Consider the following 17,928-nt stretch of genomic DNA (forward strand, 5'->3'; position numbering starts at 1 on the left):
GGACATTGCAAACTACTGCTCTAAAACTTACATCTATCTTAAGATGAATTTAGCTGTTCCAATCCTATCTTCTTCATCTAGTTTTGGATGCACTCAAGCTGCAGCCTTTCAAAACACTAAACACAAACCCTTCCAGAAACCAGCTGGTTTTAGGCTAACTGGGTGCCCATATAGAGAGCAACAGCTTCGTAACATATTGAAGTGAAAGATGCTTATTTCCACAGTGAGACTAGTTATTCCCAGACAAATATAGCCAACTTTGAGCTCCCTCAAGTTTGCTTTGGCTGAGTTGAGCTTATCTGGCTCATCCCAAGAGGCATCATATAAAAATAAAGAGGAAAACAAAAGAACTAGATATTACCTGTATGAAATCCCAGACAGATCATTTAGTCAAAATATGCAGAGGCTGACTTGGCCCTTGCTGAATGGCCTTGATAAAGGAGGGCTGCTAAGTAAGCCCCGCGCACCAAAGGCGATGCCGAGATGGTTATGCCTGAGAGACTCCTCTACCTTGAACTGGGGAATCATAGAATGGTTTGGGCTGGAAGGGACCTTAAAGGTCCTCTAGTTCCACCTCCCTTGCCATGGGCAGGGACACCTTCCACTAGACCAGGCTGCTCAAAGCCCCATCCAACCGGGCCTTGAACACTTCCAGGGAGGGGGCATCCACGGCCTCTCTGGGCAACCTGCTCCAGTGCCTCACCACCCTCACAGTCAAGAACTTCTTCCTTACATACAATCTAAATCTATCCTCTTTCAATTTAAAGCCATTACCCCTTGTGCTATCACTACATGTCCTTGTAAAAAGTCCCTCTTGGGCTTTCTTGTAGGTGCCCTTTAGGTACTGGAAGGCTGCTGTAAGGTCTCCCTGGAGCCTTCTCTTCTCCAGGCTGAACAACCCCAACTCTCTCAGCTTGTCTCCATAGGAGAGGTTCCCCAGCCCTCTGATCATCTTCATGGCCCTCCTCTGGAATCACAGATCTGCATGGTTACACAGGGTACATCTATCTCTTTTCATTTCAAAAGGAGACAGCAGAGAAACTGCACTCCTACCAAACAGCTACACACAAATTTCCCCTCCTCTCCAAAATAAAGTGATCAAGGGCTCAAGTAAAGCCACAAGCCTAAGGAGCCTCTGGAGCCTGTTCAAGGGGATGGCTCACACAGACCCAAAAGCTATTTACAGGGTAACGTTCTTGAGGCTATCAAACAGGGAGTGCATCCCCATGTCGCACTCAGGAACACACAGGACACAACTATCAAAAAGAGACCTTTATGATTTCTGAAGCAGGGCAAGCCAGTGTTTAGGCTTAACATGTGTCCTCTCAGCTTCTCCTTACAAAGAAACAAAAAAGCATTCTTTGTAGCTGGGGCGTGGTTTTAAGATCCCTTTGAGAGGACTGCACGCTGGTATAACTAACAAATTTGTAAATGGAGGTATGACTTAAAGTTGAATTCTTACTGTTGACATAGGTTCTTCTTCAGAAGGGGACATTTGTTCTCATCTGTATTTAGTCTGTATTTAGACCTTCCCATCAGAAATGTCAATGCTTCATTTCTTTTTGAAGTGTCCTTTGCTGCTATCTAAAAGACACTTGCCTTGTGCTGCTCTCCTGTGGCTGCTTCACCCAACAATCCAAACCCTCCCTTCCTATCACAGCCTTTCCAGTCTCTTCAAAAAACCCAAACCAACACTCCCATAAGGAACCAGTTCCTTTAAAAATCTTTGACATGTGTCCCATGGTAGTTATGCACGACTGCCAGCTAAGAACCCACAGAAAGAGCATGAATAAGTGTGTACAAGGTGGCAGTCTCAAATTCAGCTGGTCTCATGCCTTTCTGTAGGTTCTGAGCAGAACAACTAGACTGCATTTACAGAACAGTATGGGTGACAAAAGGCACTGGTATACAACTCTCTGGCCAAGGGAAGCACAGATTTTTTTTTTTTTTTTTTTTTTTTAGTACTTACTTGAAGTGAATTAATTACTCAAACTGTATGTCCTGCACTACCTGTAACTTGGCGTACACAGCAACACACACACATGCAATGCACAGCCACAGCAGTGAAACACAAACTGTATTTGCAATGTATGCTCCAAGCTAGCACTGCACACAGGAACACAGAGAGATCTTCTACACAGACTTCTACAATGGCCTGAACAAAAAGATGATTTTGCATGCAGTACCATGCAGTCAACGGCTACAGAAAGGCATCTGGAGTACTTACATTTGCTAAAACTGAGAAAATAATCATACAGTGTACAGGGACTGCCTACAAGCAGTATGCTGTAGCAGAGAGCAAGCAATGACAAAGCAAGATAACAAGAGGAAAAACCATGGTGCAGTGGTCAAGTTTAAAAATACTATCTGAAATTCGTATCCAGTAGCATGCTTTTGAAGTCTGGCCCAAGCGGCTCAAATGTGGAAGGAGTGTTTGTTTAACTCAAAGGCGAGTTCAGCTGCATCCCAATGGAGGCCTTTCATTCTGCCTGTGGTGGACTGAAACAAGATCGTCATCACGAGCCATGCTCTGCGAAGACTGGTGACACTGTGCTTACGGAAAGCAATCGAGTATCAAGGAAGTCCTGTGCACCTTCAGATGTCTCATCCCTTTTCTTTGACAGCAGTCTAAGAGCCTAGGGTTGGTTCTTTTCCCCTATTTTAAACCCTGGAAGTTTACTTGCTAAACTTCTTGGCATGCTCTGCCACTTCAACATTTAAAGTATGGAAACATCCTCTTTTTGCCTGGCGAGTGTTAAAATATTAATATGCAGTAAGAATTAGTCTGCTTTCTGCTCATAGGATTTCTACGCTTGTATTTTAAAAAGAAAGCACTGATGAAGTGCTAAATTACTTCAAGCACTATCTTTCCTATCTGCCTTCTGTCCAGTTTGCTAAAACTGAACTCTGCTTATATACCAAAAAAAACCCCAATCCACAAGAAAACAGAGCAGCAAAACCCACGGATTTTGTAGCCATATTAGATGTGCGGCTCAGAGATTAGGTCCTCCCCGTATTCTCTTTTACACTTTGTCAATCTGATTTACAACAAACAAGTATGTATTTTGCGAAATATTAGGAATCATCACAAGAAATTTTCCACTGTGGTTTGTGAACAGACTGCTCCACTTGCAATGAATAGCTCAACGCTTAACTAAAAAATTAGCACAAAAATTAGCACAACATATGCTAATGCTCAGACTCCAAACTCACAAATATTAGGATATAGATTGCAAAGACTCAAGTCAAAGAGCAATCTTAAGTATGTCTTTCGAAGGCAATGTTTAAATGTCCTCTTCCCAAGGAGAGGTACCAACACTTAAAATGTTGAAAAGCCCAACCTGCAGCTGATGGTTTGCAAAGGGATAAGACATCTTAAAGATAAAATTGTGTTTTCCAAGTAAACAGTGTCACCAGAATTCTATGGTTATGGAAGACATGGAAGTTAAATGTGTGAGAGCTTAAAGAATAAAGATTTTAAAAGTCAACTGGATTCTCATAAAAAATTTTAAAAAAATGTAAATGTCTATTGCTACCCCCAAGCCCTGACTTGGTTAATGCTTTTCGACAAATTTTTAGGAAGAAAGAAAAGAAGAAAAAATATGAGAGAAGTCAGTAGCTGCAAAACGTCATTTTCAGATACTTTAATCTTCCCCAAATCAAGGGTGCTTTCTGCAAAAAAAGCAGATAAGGACAGCTTTCCAAGAGCTCTGCCGGTGTCCTACGGTATCTTTGTTTTATGACACTTTCAGTCTTCAACTGACCCAATTTAAACTTCCCCTTCCGATTAGCTGCTTTGTCCTCCACTGAGTGTGAAATTCAGATTTGTGTTTAGCTTAGTTCATGTCTTTCTTGAAGGACACGGTATTTCTATGGATTGTTCAGGTACCTGTCAATATTACGGCAACATGGAGGTTTGCGCTTTTTTTTTTTTCCTGTTTTTGACAGAGCATCACATAAAAAAAAAATGAAGTATTTATGTTACCAAGCCCACACAGTGGCTGAGATGCTCAGACTAGCTCCGTTTTGGAAATCAGATGTACTTAAAACAAAGAGACACTGGCTATCCTTCAACCCAACTGTGTCACTAAGCACACCAAACATTACAAGTGTATCAATTTAAAATATTTAGTTTTCCTCACATATTCATGTGCCATGCTTAACTGCCAGATCCAGAACTACCTACTCAGATTAACATGGTGTAAACTTTAACCTGCTTCTTTATCAAATTAAGCAGGCTCAGATATAATGAAGAACCAGTATTACCTTCCATTTAAAAGTGACGGCCAAGCATGACCTCTCAATGTTACAAAGATCAGTCTAATAATTACACTTCACTACCAGTAAGACAGCAGTTTTACTGAAACTTGAGCATGTAAACTCTTAAAAATTAAAAAGTGTGGGGCGGGGGGGGGGGGGGGGAACTGTTGGGTTTTTGTTTTAAAGGGAAGAGAGAACGTGCATTTTTGTACCCATCAATGTATGTTCAGTCATGCATACAGACAAGAAAAAAAAAAATACAACCCTTAACTGAATTCCAGTCCAGTTGACCTTTAAGTCAGTGTTAAACAGAATGAAAAGCTTTCCCTATAGAAGTCCTTTGCTGTACCTTTGCTCACTGCAAAAGCCATTTTGTGGACTTGACCACTGACAAAAAGCTATATGCTAACCAACAATATTTAACTTGAGATCTAAATGCTAGACTATCTCTAGCCAATACAAGAAGTGAAGCATTTCTACCTCTCCACCCAAAAGACCTCCTCTGTGAGGCTGCGAACAATGAACAGAAAGCTGTTTAGAAATCAAAAAATGAGATATACCATTGGTTTACGAAATGATACTTTTCAAATGAAAAGCATCAACTGTTTTCTCTCCTGTGGCTGTTAAACTACTGCAGGGCTGAAAGGCAAGAATGTTTAATTTCCTAGCATGTGAAACAACTGTAGTATTTAAGCGAACAGAAAAAAGGACAAAGAAGAGATTGGGGGGCGGGGGGGCGCACGGAGAGATATTTCAAACATTCAGTTTCTGCGTTATCAGTCAGTGCTGCGCAAGTGTCAACACAACCACATTACATGCTTTACTCTAATTACACCAACATTGTAATTGCAGTAACATTACAGAAATGGATAGCAATAAGAAATATCCTTCATTTTCATTTTATATGCAACATTATTTTTTAATCAAAACTTATTTTATATAAAACATAAACAGTGGGGGTTTTTTAAACCAACACATTAGATTTAAGAAGCACACGCACTCCGTTTCAATTGAAAAATAAAGAGTTCTACCAGTTCCGGCCTTTTTACATTAAGATAAATTGTATTTGTAAATGCAAGCTGCGTGTGCACAACAAAACGGAACATGGACCAGTTCCTTCTGGCATCTCAAGAACTTAAATGCCAAAATCATTTTAAATAGATGATACTCCTTATGGAGATAGCAGGGATTCCTTAAGTGAAATAAAGAAAAAGAAAAAACCCACAGCGGGAGGAAGGTGTCGTATACGTTTTCAAATATAACAATAATGTCTTGACAGTGACATGCCCTCCATAAGCCCACCAGAAATTCTAGTGGTTTTTTGTTACACGTATGAGGCCCCACTTTGGGTGTTTTCTTGTATGTTTTCTCTCTTATGGAGCTGTTTTGTTACAAATTCCCCTAGGGATCACAAAATGAATTAAGAAAGGCAATGCACAGCATGGGTACTTCAGATGCAAGACAAGAATTGTACGAATGTAAGTTGCAAGCGGGTTGAACATTACTGGTACCAAACATCTGAGAGCAAATCTCACACCCTACATAGCAATGGAGCTATAATGCCTGTAACATTAGAAACAAAGACAGTACAACCTGAATGTCCAAATGTGTTCTTTAAAGCTCCCATTCCCATATGCCTTTCATTTTGCAAATTTGAACTGTCTGAGAAGATAATTTTCCTGTGATGTGCATCTGCCCAACACTCTTTGGGGGGAAGGGGGAAAGCCCATTATTTCCAAGTCTCAACCCTCTCTTGCTACTCATCAAACAGGTATGAAGTCTTTAGGAAAGCATTTATCTCCCTCTACTAGCAGGTCAGATGAGGAGATAACACACGTAACTTCCCATCGGTTTGCTGGGATGGTGGCGGACTACGATGGCTTTAAAGATTACAACCCCTGCCACAACTTGTGTGCATGGGGGGGGGGGGCGGGGCAGGAGTGCCAGGAATGGGTCTTTCTTGCCCTGTCATTAAGGGCATAACAAGCAGTAATGCTGAACCTTGCAAGAAGAGCAGCCAACAGCTATGGCAGCACTGCGAACTGAACTCTGCACATTTAGTAGTAATTAAATGTCAGGTTCCCAAGGGAGCTCTGCCTCCTCAGCGCACAGGGCAGACTGTGCCGCAGCACTGCGTGCGGGCCGAGTCATGCTACATCGCTATTTCTACTGCCCGACGGAGAGGAAGCTGGAGGGCAGCTTTTGATGAGAGAGAAAGGATTACCTCCTCGCTTACGCTGCTGAAGGCAGCATGGGGGGGGGCAGCTCCCCGTGTGAAGCCCGTCTGATACTCCCACACTTCACAAGCCACAGTTTTCACAGGGAGGTGGGGTTGCCCACGGTGCATCCACCACTCCCCGGGCACCCAGCCTGGTGCTCCAACGTCCACGTTGTAAAAACGTAAATCAGACAGCTGCAGCAGAAACCGGTGACCGCTTCGGTCCATGCGCACAATGCCATCCCAGAACATTATGCTTACTGAGGAAAAAAGGGAATAGACTTGGATTTGGGAGAAGGCAGTCACCCATGGGCTCTCTTCATTCAAACTTAACACTGCAGTTAGAGAGGGCTTAGAAAGCAGCTGAAATGTACGCAGAGCTAAACAGTGACTGTGGGGCTGTGCACCCCATGTCCAGAAAATAGGATCGTAATGAAGATAACTAGCCATTTGGTTTGGGGACTCCCTCAAACCATGTAAGCCTCAACCAGCCAAGCTATAGCAAACACAGCACTCGCTGATCAAACTGATTTGAAAGAGCACCAGTACTAACAACTCGGGAGCTGTTTAAAAGAAGCGGGTGAAATAAAACATTTGAACTTTGAAAACCGGGAAGGGGAGGATGAATGTTAGTAACATATGAAATGCAAGATACAGCTTTAGGGTTTGTCTTGTGGGTGACTCTTCCAGAGCACTGTGGAGTGTGGTTTTAAAGTGGCTAATTATGTCAGAAGGAAGCCTAAAAGCCAAGCCAAGGTTTCTTTCAAGAAGTATAGCATGCACAACGTACTTCTGATGTATCTGCGTAAAAGCGGATCAACTCATCCGTGGATTACACAGACAGCTGTAAGAATCTTTCTAGCGTGATATCACAAAGAGCATGAGGAGTCCTGCAGCTATGTGCTCCTGAAAGCTTCGAGCAGAGCACACTGAAAGAGACTGTTGGTGCAGTCGTCTTTCTTGCAGTCATCTGTCCTCCAATTCTGCAACCATGCAATGATCATCATCTATGGAAAATGACTTATTGTAAGCATAACAAAATGGGTAGGACAAAGCCATCATTTGCAAAGTCTGCAGAGGCTCAGAAGGAAGTTGGAACTACTGAATTTAGTAGTTTCGGCTGGCCGAAACCTGAGAACCACCTCAACAGTACTTCTGACAGGCAATGAAATTGCTGAAATCTACATCCCGACGCTATGGAACATGATGCTATTGCATCTCGATGTAACTGAAATACAGGAATAAACAAACACAATGGTTACAAAGGTTTACAGGATGCCACAAAGACAAATCTATTATATATGAAATACAGTGCACTGTCCTTAAAAATATTCCCATTGTTCTTGCCACAGAATGAACAAGACTTGCACTATCCCCAAGTCATCTCTTTAACCACGTCAGGAGTACTGGGAAGACGTTTTACCAACACAGATACCATTCAGCTCAAATCAGTCTAATAGATAAAATTAGGAAAACACGCAAAAATTCTGATACATACCTGATCTACTAATCCTGTCAATTCTGTCCATGCTAGAAGAAGAGATTTTAATTCGAGGGCTACTCTGATTAGAGGATTCAGAGCCTCCATCAGCAAAAGTGTCCTCAAATGCAAAGAGTATTTCTTTCACACATTTGTGACAGACGTTGTGCTGGCAAGGAAGGATCAGTGGATGGGTAAATAATTCCTTGCATGCCGGGCAGATGAGCTCTCTTTCGATACCCTTAATGGTAACCTTCATGACAGAAAGAGGGAGAAACCAGTGTAAGCGCAGAAAATGTGAGCCAGCAAGACTTACGGCACAGCTGCATGTCTGTATGCCACCAAAGCCCAGCTCTGTAGAATAATCGTTGCGCAGTTTTAGACGGTCTGAAGCACTCCTCTGGTTGACACTGCAAACAAATCTCGATTAACATTTATGAAAGCACTGACAACATTCATTTCAACTGAAATGAACACTGCCACTAGGCAAACTCAGTTCATCTTTAGGTCATGTCTGCATTGCAGGGGAGGAAAGGAGAGGAGGGGAGTAGTCTAAATTCCACTCAAGGACCTACTGAAAGGAAAGCAACCGTACTTCTTAACAAAAGGAATCCATACGTTTAACTCAGCTTGCTCGCTCGCTTGGGGGGGGGGGGGGGGGGGGGGGGAGAAAAAAGAAATTAAGTGTCAGACTGGTTAAACAACGGGCTTTCCCGCCGGGTAATTCACATTTAAGGACTGAAGCTGCCTTGACTTCATTAGGCTAATAGTTCGAGTCGGGACCATTAATTATTTATTTATTTATTTTCCGCACAAACAGCAGCCCGTGGATCAATGCAGCTCTTCCGTAATTTAACGACCCCACAGCCATCTGGCACTGCGCTCCCAGGCCGGAGTACCTGCCGGGAAAGCCAACGGCAAGCCAAACCCCGGCGAAGCATCAAGTTGCGGGCGGGGGCACCGGCTGCCCAGCGCCCGCTCATCCCCGCCTGCGTCTTCACCGTTCAGCCCGCCACGGAATCGCACCGATTTTATTCTCGTGCCTGCGGGAGCGCTTCCCCCGCGCGCACCGAGCCCCCGTCCCGCGACCTCCGGGCGAGCCCTGCCCGCCGCCCCCAGCGCCGCGGGGCTGCCGCCGGCGCCGCTCCCAGCTGGGCAGGGACCAGGCTGCTGCTGCTGCTGCTGCCGCCGTACACCGAGGGGCGGCCAACGCCCGCCCCCCGCCCCCCGCCGCAGCACAAGGCGCAACGGCGGAGGGGACGACAAACCCCGACCCGGCGGCCGCGTCCCCCGGCTCCCCCCGCGCTCACCGGGCTCTCCAGCCGATCGCCCTCCATCCCCGCGGCAGCGGCTGCCAGCCCGGCGGGGCGCCGTCAGGTCGGGCGGGAGGCGTCCCGCCGAGGGGCTGGGGGGGGGGGAAGTGCCGTCCCCCGGGCGGGGCCAACGGCGGCGCCCAGCGCACAATGGCGAGCGGGGCGTGGCACCGGGCACCGGCGGCGCGGCGCGGCGCGGCGCGGGGGCGGCCACGCCCGCCGCGGCAGCACGGCCGGCAGGGGGCAGCGCAGTGCCGGTCCCGCCGGGGCTGTCCGGCCGCCGCCCCCCCCCCCGGCCGGCCCGAGGGGCGGGGCCCCGCCCCCGCCGCCAGCCCCCGCCTCGCAGGTGCCGGTGCCGGTGCCGGTGCCGGTGCCGGTGCCGGGGGGGAACATAAGTGGCTTTTTAATTAATTCGGTTTTCTCTTTCGCCAAGCGGCACTGGAAACGCCGCCCATCCCAGCGGCGGGGAGCGGTTAGCACTTTCCCCGCTCGAGACCCTGCCGTTAATGAGGCCCCGCGGTACCAGGTGTCGCAGAGGTGTGTGTCTGTCCCTGGGGAGAGTCACGTCGCGATGCGCTGGCACGGGAAGGCGAGCTGGGCCGGGGCGTTTCAAAGGCGTAGCAGGCACGCACCGGGCGGCCGTCGTGGCAGCTGGGACGAAACGGGGGTGGGGAAGGCGTCATGTCTGTCCGCACCTCCTACCCTCCCCTCACAACGTGTTTCCCTTGGAAAAGGGGCAGCGAACGCCCTTTTGACCACCAGCTAGAACGAACAGAAATACTTCTACATCTCCAGCTGCTTCTTCAGGTTTTGGCACGGGTGCGGACACAACCGCTGCAGACGGAATGCTGCCTGTAGTTACCGTAGCATTAGGCTAAGGGGGAAAAACCGCTAGTTAGGAAACTCGGAGTAAAAGCCTACGGTGTCCTTGCGTTACACAACGGAAGGAGGTTGAGTTAATAGAAACAGGTGGAGCCTGGACTGCGTGAACGATGAAATGCTGTCAGTTTGACAAACCCTAAATTTGACCTACTTGCCTATTCGAAAGACTAACACCGGGACAAGAAGTTCCTTTTTCCCCTCAGAGTTACCCTTCATGTGAGTCAATAAAACAAACACGCTTGAAATGTCTTATTTGGGTTTTGGTCACATTAGTGACCCACATTAGTCACATCTGGGCTTCAGTGGCCTGGACGTGAAATTTGAATGGAAAATTACACTCAGAAATCGTGAAGACAGAGGTGATGTTGGTTTTGCGCATCCAGTACTACAAAAAACTCTCTAGAGAACACATGTAAAGATGTTATTTCACATTTACTTTAGAAACCACCCTCATAAAGATACAGACTATGGTGCTTGAAATGATTCCAGTAATGTCGGTAATGCACAGAATGTATATTCAAACTGACACATGTCACTTGACCAAGTGGGGGGGGGGGGAGCAAGGGACGGGGGGACGGGTTGGTAAGGACTTGAGTTGTCAGCCTTCCAGCTATGTTTTGAGTAATGATTTGCAAGCATCTCAATAACTATGTTATCCGGTAACCACCTCGACTATCCCCAAATTTCCTGATGTTACAGGCAGGCTTTAAAGGATGTAGCTCTTAATAAGCCCCTGTTTACATTAGCACACTACCCATCGCTGACACTGGATGTGGTTGATTTGGAGTCAAATAAACTATCAGCTGCAGAACAAAACAAAGCCCCTTTGGCTCTGCTGCCGCCTTTGAAACAGTATGAAGAAATTTCGTCTTTGGGGCACAGCAAGGCAAACTATTCTGCGCTTCATGCCAGAGGTGTAGGTGCCAGCAGAGGAGGGTGTTGCTAGCGTGGACAAAGCTGGAGCACGCATTTTCCTCCTGTCCTCCCACAGCCTTCAGACAGACCACAGTGCCAACTACTGTTACCACCGGGACTTGTGGCTGACTCTGTGAGCAATCCTTTAATAGATCATTAAGGTATCAGCTTGTTTGTGTGCCTGTTTGCTCTGGCTTCAGGGCACTTTAGAGCAGGATTTGAATTACCACCTCCTCCTCCTCCACCACATTAAGATGATACACGGATGAAAAGGTCCTTGAAGGCCTCCAAAGGGCAAAACTCCCCCTTCTGCACTCACACCTCTTTACTAGCCATCTGATCCTCCCCCCAGCCTAGGACTACTGCATTTGCAGTGCCAAAATTCGCATTAGCTTTAAGGTACTGGGAGGAAAAAACAGCAGTTGGGAATCACGGGTACTTTAAAAAGGTAAGAGCACAAACCACTGTCAGAAAAGACTCCTGTTGTCAGCCTCTGCAGAAGGGGTTAGTAAGACCAGCGTGGCCACAGAAGTCGGAGCTACCCTTCTGCTTTGTTTCCAGCCACACGATTGGACACCTGTTCTGCTAATGAGGGACTCCTTTTACATGGAGTAATACCTGGAAAGTGTCAAGATAGTACAACACATCCCTCATAATTTGCTCCTGCCCCCTCAGCAGGCAGCGTCTGACCAGGCGTTGCTGGCATGCCTTGCATTCCCAAGACAGGAGCACAAGATAGAAACTGGAGGGGGGGGGCTGTCATTCTATTTTCCCTCCTACCTCAGGTTAAATGTGCTTGTTAATTTAATCATTGATACACAGCAGTCTCCCGAGCGCTCATTTGCATTAACTGTCAGTACAATTCAAAGGAAGGATGCGGCACCGGTTTTCAACAAGCCATAAAAATCCTACACTTGTTACACAATGCAGTTGGGGTCCTACTGCGTGGAGCAACACAGCCCTGCCCCAAAGCGCTCGGGAGGTTCTGGCAACACCTCCCCTGCCTTCAGGAGTCCAGTCCTCAGACCAAAGCTTTCCTAGACGTTTTTTTTTCACGCTGCTTTTGCAACCATGGCTCGACCCCGAGCCAGTTCCCTGTTGGTCTGCACCCATCTGACTGAACTGCTGCTACCTGCCTTGCACTAGGCTTGCATCAGAGCGGAGCCAGTGTGTCCACAGCGCAGATAACACAGGATGAATAGTGAGATTTGTTCCTGAGCTAACATGACTGTCTTGTGGACCGAATTACCAGGGAGACACTTTTCTCCCTGTGCAATGGAAGTACTTTGTGCCAGGATGGATGCTGTGGGGTTTTAGCCCGCATCTCACTCTCTGTAAATTGTCAGCGATGCGATGTGCTTCTCTATGTAGCCCTGAAAAGTTGAATCTTGAAGATGACTCTTTTCCCCAGGATTTTCTCAGTCATGCAGGCTGAAAGGTAAATTGTTCGCTCAGCAATAAGGCAGGAATTCATGTGCCTGTTTTAGCTCAGGAATACAGGCTTATCTTTGTCTTCTTGATGGTTACCCTTCAACTGTGTCACCCTGAACAGCCAGCAAGGTCCTATAGACCTTGGGTTTTTCAAAATGAAAATAACGATGACTTGAGGATCTCTTGTCATAAAACAAAAATATCAATCCCTAATCCTTTGATTCTAGGTTTTTATCTGCTCTGCAGAGATGTGCTGCAGGCCTATAACCCTCATGGCTGGATGGGTTTCCTAACAGATCCCATGACCTGATCGGCTGGACCAAACAAGTTTGGAAGGTCACACGAGCCACTGCTATGCACAGAGCACTGAGCCAATAAAGACTACGCTCATCGAACTGCCAGAATACTGGGCTTGCTGTCAGCTTTGGGTAGGATCTGTAGCTAGCACATCTCAAAGTGTGCTAAGTTGGCTCAGTATATCTTTACTTTTGCACTTACTGCCACGTGTACAGTACTCTGCTTCACGCCCAGGACACCTGGAAAGCAGCAGTTGCAGGGGATCCAAAGAGCAGCTACAGACAGCAGTCCACACAGAGGACTCTGCTGTTTCCCTCCGCACATTGTAATCACTTGCCAAGCAAATGAAAGAAATATAATGAAAAAGCTTCCCCAAAATACATGACGTTCAAGTCAAAATGCCCTCCAGCTCTGAACTAGGAATCGTACCTGTAAACGAATCATTACTGTTTAGCAGAAAGGAAATGTTATTTTTGAAAAGGATTTGGAATATAAAAGGTTTACATTTTAAAAAAATAAAATCAAATTTACAGGACGCCCAGCCACAGGCTCAGTTTCTGACACCATAAAGATGTGGCATGAAAAATACGAGCAATACACACGCAGCACATAGGGAACTGGTATTCCGTCCTGCTGCCTTCTCTCCTTCGCTTCAGATTGTAGCTACCCCCTGTCACCGAGGGCAAGGCTGGCAGCTCGTCCTTTCCATGTCATATCCCATTGTCCTGGTTTCTTGTAGGCGCTTCAGAGAACCCACTAGTGGAGCGATGAGGACATGTCTAAGCTGTGGAAACACACCTTTGTCACACAGGCTGACTAACTCCTCGAAGTAACTCAGATTAAAAGCTGTGAAGACAGGCAAATTGGATTTTAACTCCTCTTAGCTGCTAGATTTCAAACTCAGACGGCTCTGCAGTATCTAACTTAAGCTGTCACCTGAAATTGAACTCCAAGTTATCTTTACATGCTCTTTTAACCCAGGTCACCTTTTTGTTCAAATACCCCTCATAATATAGACATAACCTGGCACATTTCTGGATACTCAGTAAATGGAAGAAAATTGCTGTTAAAAGAGCTGTTCTCCTCATAGGACTCAAACAAGCACTTTCCTACACATAAGCAAGAAATATGTAAAGCCTTATCTTCTGAAAGATGAGGAGCAGAACTCCAGTTCAGCTGAGTCAGGCAGCCCGGAGCCTCCACAGCCGCTAGTAAACTTTGCTGTATTCCCTCTCTTGAGTTCCTCATGTGATTTGGGTTTTGTACCCCTGTGCAGCTCTATGTCTTGCTCTAACCTGGAGAAAAGCTGAAATGCTACCACGAGAGAATTGTACAGCAGTCACTATATGAAACCAGGCAGAAGGGAGGGACAGAAATCAGTGTCACCTGCAAGGTCCAGGTGGCGAGCCTGCAGAATCTGAAATGCCCTTGAAATTATTTTTACACATTTCTCACGTTCACATCATATGGGCTTAGGGCTTCATTTTAGTTGTATCTATTTCTCTAAATGCTTTTTCTGGAGAAATGTTTTTAAAGCTGTTCCCTATGAATCACAAACTGTCAGTTTCTGCAAAGCATGCGGAGGGTAGGAATAGATGGTAAAACAAAGCAAATGAGTGAGGGAAAAAACAGAGGGGGCAAGGGGTTTGATTAAAAAATGGAGCATGCCAAGATCCTTATTTCAGTGAAGTCAACAGCTAGTGCACAAGGACAGTGTCAGTGTTGGTAGCCTCTCTCTGAAACTCACATTGGTTTTTATCGGTTTGTTGATTTTACTCCACTTACAGGATAATGCCCCAAAATGGTTCTACAAAACGGATGGCAACTGTTGGTATCAGTTTCCCCATCGGACACAAATATTTCTTTACAGCATCTAAAAATTCTTTGAAGTTAGTACTACAAGAGAAGCAGATGCGTTCCAATGAAGAAAACACACATCTATGCAAGTAAAACAATGTTGAACGGAGTGAGGGTGAATAATTGTAGGGGTGTTCGTGTGTTTGACTGCTGCAAAAGGAAACTTACAGACAGCGAAGAAGAGAGAGGAAAAAAGAAGCCCGAAACCATTTGTGGAATACTATGTCATATTGAGACAGTTGAGTGTCCGTCCTTGCTGTGATTTGAACTGGGATTTCAGAGTCCTGGAAGAAGGTCATACAATCTCTTTCTGCCTCAGTGCCTCTGCTACGAAGTGCAGTTAATTGTTAATCTATCTCACAGGGGCATTTTGGAGTGCTCAGATGCTGCTGTGACGTTTGTGACAGGTGCCTCAGAGGCCCAGAATATCTCACAGAGTATCGTAGTGAGCCTAAACAGATGTTGTGGATATACAGATTACACGAGGACTCTCTTGTTGGGGCTAAGAGTGTTACATGCATCTTTCTGTTCCAGGTACAACGTGCAAGTTGCGTGTGTGAAACAGAGTCACAGAGGAATAATTAGTACAGATCATTAAAAGAGATAACAGGGTTTTGAAGTGACGTTCCCCCAGGGAAAAGCGATATACAGTGATTTGCCCTGTTTGAGAAGCCTGACAGAGGCTGCAAGCTGAGTCGAAAACCAGCACGAGTGCCGAAAGAGGTCACAGTGCCATGGGGTCTAAGAGCTGAGGTATCGTACCTGTCGGGACCCTACGCAGCGAGAGGTGAGCGTGAAGTACGGTTATTACAGTCCTGTTTCTCTAGCAGTTCTTTGTTCAGTGAAAGCCTGATGCTTAGCCGTTAATTCAGAGCATGTTAATGCGCTCAGGCTTTGTTGCAAAAGCTTTACTGATAAGGGAGAACGGGAAAGGGGAAACTGGAGTGCTGGGACCTCTAAGCAGTTAATATCCTGCCCATAAGCAAATACGCTTTACCATGCAGAACTGTCCTTTTGCTGGCATGATTTATGTCACCTGAGAAAGCTGCTTAATTATCCCAGCAGAATACCTCCAAGCTGCTGGACAACATCAATAAATTACAAAAGGGCTGTAATCTAAAACCCTGGTCCAGAGGTAAAGAAATGCAAAAGGAAAATGTGGAGAGCGAGAGGTCTCAGAGCTGGCCCGTGGGGAGCCTCAAGCAGTGACCGCCACTACGGAAAGCGTTTGAAGGTCACACAACTGCTACTGCTCCTCTTCAGGTACATCAGGTGTCTCTGAGGATGGGACTTGGCAATACTCCACGTATAAACAACAGCACTGTTTGTAATAAACATGCATATTTCACGCTACTGTGCTAACTGGGCTGTCTAACGAACCACGTGCTCTTGCAGAGGGCGTCTGATTCAAGCTACCAGCACAGACTCTTTCACTGTGAGATAAGGAGCAGACGTAGCACCCCCTTAAAGGGAAATCACAGGCAAAAGGAGTTTCTTGCCTGAAACCCCCTATGATTTCGTGTATTGCATAAAATGGACAGGAACGAGACTTGGCCACCTGAATTTTCCTTTGGAGCCCCAGGCCTGGTTACTCCCGGGCAAGAAGCAACAGAAAATCACGCAGGAAACTCCTCTCTCATCTGCTCTGAAGTTTCATGCACGACTTTTAGAAGAGGCGGGGGGGGGAGGAAGGAGGAGGAAGGGTGGGCACAAAAAAACGGAGGGCGAAGGCAGCCTCTGGAGATGAGCTGGAAGGTCTTCAGGATGTGTTCAGAACAAGCAGTCTTTCCAATAACACCATTGTTTGCCACGCATTTTTAAGTTTAAAGGTACCGTGACTACAGTATCTTTTTTTAAACCCACCACAGCAGAGTCTTTGGGGGGAGGGCAGAAGAAGTGCTCCCTGTTTTTTATACGTATCAGCAGCTCACAAATACAAGAAGTTGGCTTCCCCCCTCCTTTTTCTACGAAACGCACACGCTCGTTTCCCTAAAAACATTCGCCAACGCTGAATCACTTCCTGGGGGCGACACTTTTCACGCCAGCATTGCCCACAGCCAATCCAGCTATGTACGGGTAACAGAAAAAGCCCCCCGTAACGGGCTGGCACGGGCGCAGCCCGCGTTAGCCCGGCAGCTCCACAGAGGAGCAGGAGAAACTGTCCCACACCGAGCAGAAGGCTGCGAAAACGCCAGGTGCCTCGCTGTGCCGGGCTGAGCGACACTTCGCATTTTAGCGTTTTTTAACTTTTTCACCCGACAGCCTCGGAAGCACGCGGCAGACACCAGGCGAGCCTCCGAAGTGCATCAGCTCTAAAGACGAGTCAAGTTCCTTCCTTCCCCGCCGCCCTCCTCCCCCCAGAAGACCCCAAACCCCACACAACCGTTGAAGGAGGGAACGGACTCTCCCCTCCAGGCGCATGCCCAGCGGCACGCCGCTCCCGGCGCTGCTGCCTCCCCGCACCGCCACGGGCGTCCCGGGGATGCCTTCCCGCACCCCCACCGACACGCCGCCGCCGCCGCCGGGGACCCCCGCCGGCAGTCCCGCCGTCCCCGCACACGGGCGGCTCCGCGGCCGCGCCGCCCCCACCTTGTCGCGCTTCAGCAGGTCCAAGATGTAGCCGAAGCGGCTGCTCTCGGCGCCCACCGCCATGGCCCCGCGCTCCACGCGGGTCAGCCGCGCCCCGGCAGAAGGCCGCCCCGCCGCTCCCTCCCTCCGCCCCCCGCAGCGCAGCGCAGCGCAGCGCGGCGCATCCCCGGCCTCCCCCCCGCGGTGCTCGCCGCGGGTGGGGCGAGGCGAGGCGGGGCGGGGCGGGGAGCCGTCGTGGTGCGAGAGATGCTCTCCTCGCCTCCGCTCCACCCGCCGCGGCGGAGGATGCTCCCGGGAGCGAGGGTGCCGGTGGGAAGCTCTCACCCCGCAGCGGCGCGGGCGGGGTGGCGGGGCACGTCGAGGGGCCCGGAGGCACCACCTCTGCTCCGGTGCCGCGGGCTGTGTTAAGGCGGGCGAGGTTATACCTGCGTGTGGTCTCGCCACGTCTAAGTGCTAGCGGGTAAGCCGCTCTCGGTCTTCGCTGAGCCCGTGGCGTGGGGCTGATGCCACAGCCATGTCTGCCCAGGGCAGCACCCGGGGTGGGCACGCCTCTTTTCGAAGAGGCTTGAAAGCACAGCTTAAAGCGGGACGCATGCTGAAGCGCAGCGTGATGCCCTTGTCCCCAGGCTCCATCTGCTTTTCTTAAATTCCAAGCTTTTGTTCAGGTGAAAAACTGTGCCTAAACA

The 17,928-nt window shown here is 47.8% G+C and overlaps 1 protein-coding gene across 7 annotated transcripts in view; it reads right to left on the reverse strand.

Moving 5' to 3' along the window:
• LOC128136953 (E3 ubiquitin-protein ligase TRIM36-like) overlaps positions 1–17,349 on the reverse strand; it is a 30,473-nt gene extending 13,124 nt beyond the window's left edge. For 2 of the 7 annotated variants that reach the window (XM_052777398.1, XM_052777397.1), the window contains exons 1-3: positions 17,243–17,349; positions 7,977–8,211; positions 4,741–4,770 (exon numbers count right to left, since the gene is read on the reverse strand). In XM_052777398.1, the coding sequence (XP_052633358.1) occupies positions 4,741–4,770; positions 7,977–8,211; positions 17,243–17,305 (328 nt within the window). In that variant the 5' untranslated portion in view covers positions 17,306–17,349. Of the gene's footprint in view, positions 1–4,740; positions 4,771–7,976; positions 8,212–9,268; positions 9,371–17,242 lie in introns of those variants that run through there. The other 5 variants (XM_052777401.1, XM_052777399.1, XM_052777400.1 and 2 more) reach the window with 4 other exon arrangements.
• Between the last annotated feature and the right edge of the window lie 579 nt (positions 17,350–17,928).

The sequence above is a fragment of the Harpia harpyja genome, chromosome Z, assembly GCF_026419915.1.
Source record: "Harpia harpyja isolate bHarHar1 chromosome Z, bHarHar1 primary haplotype, whole genome shotgun sequence".
Taxonomy (NCBI): domain Eukaryota; kingdom Metazoa; phylum Chordata; class Aves; order Accipitriformes; family Accipitridae; genus Harpia; species Harpia harpyja.